The 7,228-nt window shown below is 33.3% G+C and overlaps 1 protein-coding gene across 1 annotated transcript; it reads right to left on the minus strand.

Moving 5' to 3' along the window:
• Nucleotides 1-3,256: 3,256 nt before the first annotated feature.
• On the minus strand, nt 3,257-6,122 carry LOC140969889 (phosphatidylglycerophosphate phosphatase PTPMT2-like). The gene is made up of 6 exons (XM_073431407.1): nt 5,505-6,122; nt 4,961-5,083; nt 4,522-4,615; nt 4,342-4,424; nt 4,170-4,259; nt 3,257-3,816 (listed from the first exon to the last, which is right to left on the minus strand). The coding sequence occupies exons 1-6, from the start codon at nt 5,727-5,729 to the stop codon at nt 3,556-3,558; spliced, it is 876 nt and encodes a 291-aa protein (XP_073287508.1). The 5' UTR covers nt 5,730-6,122; the 3' UTR covers nt 3,257-3,555.
• Between the last annotated feature and the right edge of the window lie 1,106 nt (nt 6,123-7,228).

Consider the following 7,228-nt stretch of genomic DNA (forward strand, 5'->3'; position numbering starts at 1 on the left):
GATAAATATTAGTTATAATAATGAACTTTTAAAATAAATTCATAGTAAAGTAAGTAAAAAAAAATTGAATATACATATAACATTATTCATTCAAATAATTTAGTTATACAATTTTATACTCTAATAATTATCACTTAATTTGATAATTATTTAGTATTTATATATATTTAGTTTATTCAATATATTTATGTAAATACATATTTATAATCAGAACAACACAAATATATATATAAAGTGTAGAATTAGAATGAGTAAATATATAAATTAAGATAACCACATAGATATAAAATAAGCTCAAATGCTAGATTATTTAAAACTCATAGAAATCCATGTATAAAAATTTTGCTCAGTAACTAAATTTTCTAAAATACATAACTATATACATACATTAATCCCGAGACTAGGCTGGGCTAAAGCCCACCCTAGCCCCTAGTGAAGCTATACCCCTGTTAGGGAAGCGATGGCTTCCTCATAAATAGAATTAATGGGCTAATTGTATTAAAATTTGTGAATATCAAGTTTTAATTAATTTTAAAGACATACACTTGTTTTTTTAAAAAACATATTGACATATACTTGTTATTCCCGTAAAAAGATATATTCGTTATTTCTGGTAGATTAATTAATTAAAGGGAGTTATATATATATAAAGGTTGTCATATTTCCAAAGCTAATAGCGTTGTCATCATCAACAAATTAATAAAGGTTGGTCATGAATGGAACAATTTTATTTGGAGAGAGTGATTTAATTTGGAGAATGATTTGAAGGGTGATTCTCAAATAACACCCATGTTGTGTAGATTTGAAAAAATCAATTATAATCACTATTGACATAAGTTAAAAGTGAAGTGGATTTAGAATCCATCCAAATAATCAAATGCATTATAAATTCATAGATTTGAAATCCATATACGTATACTCAAATTCCTTCATCCAATTAAGCTCAACCTAAATTAATACGAACATATTGTTTTGATGACCGAAGGGGACACAATATATAGGGCAAGTTTTATATGTAATTTTTCGGGAAAAAAATTGTTCCTCCACATCCGTTTCGCTTGACCCAATTCTTGGGTCCGGATCTTTAAGTTAATCTCTTTTAATTAGTATGATAATTACGTGCCCTTTAGTACTGCTTTAATCACATATTCTAATAACATCCCAGATTTGATCTTTTTCCAGCCAATTATTATTAGTATATGTGGATATGATTTGCTTAACTCGAGAGGGAGAGAAAAGGGACGTGCATGGCCACGAGAAAAATATATATACTTGGTACTATTAATGTATTTATGTCTGTTAAGGGTTTTATTTATTTATTTATTATTTTTTACTTTTCTCATGTAATCAAGTGAATAAACTTAATTTTTAATTAAAGGGAATAAAGACCACTGATTTTGAGAAATATTACACCATAATTTATTGATTAAGATAATTAAGCAGCTTTAAATCTTGGGTTTATCAGAAACTAAGAGCCCTTTTATCAATAAAAAAAATTCAGAATCTCCCAAATCACAGTAATTGTCTGGGAACAAATCAAAACTATTGTAAAAATGAAATGCTTGCATAAGTTTATTAAAATTTTATCAATAAATATAGTTGTATTTTATATTATATGAATGTACTCTCTCCTTTTAACTTTAGAATTAACCTAAAGATTTTATACGAAACCGCGTCTCGCAAAGTGGCATCCAATGTATATGTATTGTATACTTTCAGCTGTAGGGATTTGTATGCATACAAATCTACATACACACATCATTAGATTCTTACGATAATTTGCATGCATTGTGCCCTTATAAATTAGTTTTTTGTGCACATTTTCTTCAGTGTGGCATGCTATTTTTGTAAATAAATTAGAGATTATAATAAAATAAGAACTTTAGAGATGTTTTTATATTATTTTCTTAAGATTAATAAAATAGTTATCCAAGTCATGATAAACTAATTTTGATGTTATTAAAATTTACAATGATTTTATGGATTAAGACTGATATAGTTATTTTGTCACTGTATCAAAGTTATTCTACAATTCGGAAAATAACATTTTTGGTGATGTAACTTGCACATTTTTCATTTTTGGTAATATTATATTCGGCCAATTCAAAATTTTATTCTACTTGCAACTTGCATATTTTTTCATTTCTAGTCATTTTACAAAAGAGTTTTGCCATGACTCCAAACATGTCAAACTTTCCCCGTGCCAAATCAGCAATTTTTTTAGGAATGTAAGCACTTTCCAACGAAACATCAGGATTCCAGTGAGAAAGAGTTAAAATGAGGAAATAAAGTGCAAATTAATATAATAAAATCGTGAATTGACTGATAACATGTAAAAAATCTATCATTCGTAAAAGAGACACAAACTCAATCAATGAAATAATTACAACTTTTGAAATGTTATAAAATGAGAGAAAGAAAATGAGCATTCATGTTTTAATTATATTCTTATAATATCACTTATTACGAATCGACTATAAATGTGACAAATTAAAGAGAGGGAAAGAAAAGGGTTATAGAAGAATTAATGTGTCACTTTCCACATGCAATATGAAAATAATAATGATGAAATGTCGTGTTTTCGACCTATAAAGTTGTTATTCATTTCTTCGGCTTTATGGAAGATTTTTTATGCTTTAAAAAGGAGTACGTGTTAGGGTTTGCACAGATTCGCGGAATTTAATAATATGTAGTGCAATGAGGAATAACACATGTACTTAAAATTCCCTTTTTCAGATTCTTCTTCACTAAACCACCTTATCTCATTAACAAATTAAAAACAAAAATATATTTACATCAAGAAAAATGTAATTTGATTTTTTCAAACGACCAAACTGAAATTACGTCAAAATAAAGGACGAATTTGACTTTTTTTCCTAAGAATTAGTGTCCTAAATAAGAAGAAAACAAGAAATAAGTAAACATTCTCGTAAAAAATTGTTCGATCCTTAAACCTTGACCGCTTTAAACGGAATTCATAACAAATCGATCGAAGCTCCAAAATAAGAATGTTTCTTGATAAATCGGAAACCCTTTCAATTTAACTGAATAAAACCGATGCTAAAACGTAAACCTTTTACTATACTAATTTTTTTTAATATTTGTCAACTCAAAGTTTCATTGTTTGTTTCATTTCACTCGCAAACGTAACCTTATTACCTACAATTCATAATTAGGAATTGGATGATTTTATTTATCAAATATTAATATATACATACTATGTCTGTTTTGTAGCGAACAAATTAAGATAACACGCTTCTCCCGAGTCCAACTCTACTTGGCCAGGTAACTGAAGAAATATTCGGATCCAATCCATGGATTAGACCCGACTTCACAAAATCAGTATACGAGCAAAGGATCCAAGATGAAATAGTAGTACTTGTTATGTACAAATTAAGCACCAAATCATACCCGACCCATGTTATTTACAACCGTCAGATGGGTCACCAAAAGTATCCTCTTTCTGTTTATTTATGTTCTTATCATCATTTACCGCAAGAAATTATGGACGTTTTTCTTGTTAGCTTGTATGCAAAGATATGCTCCCCTCCAAGCTTAGCAAGCACGAGCCTCTGTTAGCTGCCTCGTTATCGGTCCGCAGCTACCTGAAACTTTTAACGATGAAAAGAGGCAAGACAACTTAGCCATCATAGGCATTGACATCGATATTCTGGGTATGGCCACCAGCTCCTTGCCAGAGATGTCGTTGCAAGGGCTACGATAACCTTCGAGATCGGCTTTTGTAATGAGCACAACGTCTCCTGAAGTACACATCGCCTTCGAGGCCATCCGCTGTTGCTCGTATTCTTGAACTGCCTGGAAAAGCAAGCAACTACGAGTTTTAAAGCATTCACATGACACGGTATCTTGTAATTTGATTTTATCAACTAGAAAAAATACAGTTTTTTGCAGGAAGTGGATCCAGCAAAGGGTGCAAGGGGCGTTCTGCGTTCCTCGCTCACAAATAAAAAGTTTTGAGATTTTATGTGATTTTCTACAACTGGATGTTTTGCCTCAACCTTCCCTAATAATATATTTTCCATTTTCTCACCACGACCCTCTGGTCACATTGTAGTAATCTTCCAACGTCAAAACGCAGAGACAAAGGAATGCATTTATGACAATGTGCGATCAACACTTCCAACAACTTGGGTTAATTTTGTGTATACCTTCCACTGGGATGGGGCCAATAGCACCCTGGGTCTTCTAGACCGAACATATTCAAGTGCGGCCACAGGACTCATATGCTTATATTCCACCTGCAAATCACGTTAAGGTGTCAGGAAGGTCCAACATTGCCATTGTTACTTATCATATTCTGTGGAGAAAAAAGAACAGCACCAGATAACAGAGTACAATGGTTGTGCTCCGTCCCCGTCCAGCTTTGCAGTGCACATAGGTTGTTCGACCAGTAGAAGCATTTTCTACGAGCAGCGTGAAATGAAAGGAAAGTGTTGAGGATGGTATAATTACAGGACATAAAGCGGATATAAGGAAAATGGTGAAAAGAAAACCACTGACTGTGAATGAAATCTACAGCTCGATTAATGTCCACAAACGATGGAGCAAACAAATAATCTCTGGTTGGGATTACAAGATGGTCTATTCCATAAGCCTGAAATAATAATGCAACATGATGGTGTGAGTAAGAATAGAACACTGAGTGAGAAACAGAATCCTTGGAAGTCAATTTGAACAAGGGACCGGACAGAACATCCCACACAAATGATGGAGGACTTCTAATTGTAAAAACACACCAAAGTTTTCCATAACTGAAATATTTTAAAAGTAAAATTGCCACATAAGACAAATACCCGTCTAGGGCAAAAGAAACTGTAAACTCATATAAATTAAACATAAATGTATGATAGCTTATAAGAAAAAGGCCTTAGAATAATCATAGCCTCACAGACACTCACAATACCAACATCCAAAGTCAAGCCAGAGATAAATAACTTACATGGTACAAAGATGTCGGTACCAAAGTTTCATAGGGCTTGTTCAGAGTAATTACACCACCAACTCCAAGATGCTTAAGCCGAGGTACATCCTTTGGAAATGGAACGGCTCCAAGCAGGAGAAACTTAATACTCGTCACAAATGCAAATATTTAGACATATATCTTCAGTTTAAATATCCAACACAAGATACAAAAATATTTGGTAACCGCCATGATAAGGATATCATTGAAAGCGAAAATATATAAACCTCAAACTCAACTGAGTAAACCTCAAATTAATATATACATACGATGTCGATCACAGGTACGCAAATTTAATGTTACGCACATAAATACGAATAAAAAGACCCAAGAGCATAAAACATCACTATTTTTAAAGGAAATTCCAAAAAAAAATCCTCTTTCTTTCCCAGAGTCGACTAAAGCAACCTTGCAACTCAAACAAAACCAGGTTTGACAAAATTACTAACTCAACAATCAAATCGCAAAAAACACACTGGAGAATTTTAGAGACTGATCCCTAAATCATGAAGCTGTGTTGTACCTGATCAATTTGATCCCACCACCTGAACTCAGCTTGAATTTTATTCCGGAAGACGTTGTACAAAAGGGTCGGGTAGAAAAGGATCCGAGCCCCAGCCCCGACCAAAGCCCTTTTGGCATCGACCCGGACCGGGATCGGCCTTCTTTCGTTATCACTATTACTGTTATCACCGTAGCTTCTCTCCAACACACCATCCATAGAATCATCCAATTCCTCGATCTTCATCGCAATCAATAGCGACACGAATTATCACGAAAACCCACTGAATCGATTTAATCAGGTCAAATCTTCCCACGAATTGGGGAGAAAATCAAATGAAGCTAAAACCCAGCTGACAAAAACTATGAATCGGGACTCGAAATCAAAATCAGATAATCACAAGTCGAATCCATATGTGGAGTGAATTCTAAGCAACTGCCCACAACCAACCATGAGATAATCGAGAACCGAAAGCAAAATCTGAATTAAAACTAGAATGGCATCAACAGCGGAATGATTCCGCGAATGGAATCTAGATGTCTGAGTGGTCCCTGATCGAAGATCGTAGAATTCAGAAGGGGGTGAGGAAAGGAGTGAACAAAAAGTCAAGTGAATGGCTCCAATGGGAGTGACGAGGATCCACTGATGGGCCATGCCGCCATTTTCCTGTTATATATAATATTATCCATTTCTTATCCTTTTCCTTTTTAAAACTAATAAAATTTGAGTGGACCGTGAGACGGGTCAACCCTACCCATATTCACAATAAAAAGTAATACTCTTAACATAAAAAATAATATTTTTTCATGGATAACCCAAATAAGAGACCCGTCTCACAAATACGACCCGTGAGACCGTCTCACACAAGTTTTTGCCATAAAATTTTACTCAATTGTTTTAAGGGGAAGTTGATGAAAAATCTTCAATCAAAATATTTCTTTGGGTTCACTCCCTATCCACAAAATTGTGGTATTATGTCATGTGGAAATGTGGTACACTTTATGTGGAAATGTGGTACACTTCATGTGGAAATGTGATACTAAAAAAGTACTCACGGACTGAACACAAAAAAAATCGACGGCTGAAGACTGAAGACCAATTTCCAGTTGTTTTAATTGGAAAAAAAAATTTAAAATTCTATTATAATGCAATTTTTAAGAAGTATTAAATGATATCCACTTTATCAAAGTAGTCCCTTTCAACCTGAATTAACAAAACTGCTGTCTGGGTGTATTTATTATGTGCTTTTATTTGGTTTTGAAGGAGCATTAAACTGGATTGATCTATTTATCTTATGGAATCGGATCCAACAAGATATGCTGCTCAATGAAAACTAATGGCAGATGGATCACTGAAGAAAGATATAGGCCACTCTAAATAAGATTTTTTTGGTTCAATTTACAGTCCATGAACACGGGATAAATAGTCTTTGGCCTACTGTAATTCTCAGCAGAATCGATAAATTTAGTTGTATGATATTTATGTTTATGCTGTGTATGTATATTAAGCAGAGATTATTAAGTTGGACCTAATAAATCGTACTGTGTTGTGTTTGCTTGCTTTGGAATCGTAGGAAACCTGTGGAGCATTTCTTGAAGACTGTCGATGAAGTTAACAGCTCAAGATATTGGTAAAACAGAACAAAAACTTCTAGAGTAAGTCTCTTGTGAGACGGTTTCACAAATCTTTATCAGGTCAATCCTATCGATATTCACAACAAAAAGTAATACTCTTAGCATAAAAAG

Source organism: Primulina huaijiensis, unplaced genomic scaffold, assembly GCF_012295235.1.
Source record: "Primulina huaijiensis isolate GDHJ02 unplaced genomic scaffold, ASM1229523v2 scaffold42965, whole genome shotgun sequence".
Taxonomy (NCBI): domain Eukaryota; kingdom Viridiplantae; phylum Streptophyta; class Magnoliopsida; order Lamiales; family Gesneriaceae; genus Primulina; species Primulina huaijiensis.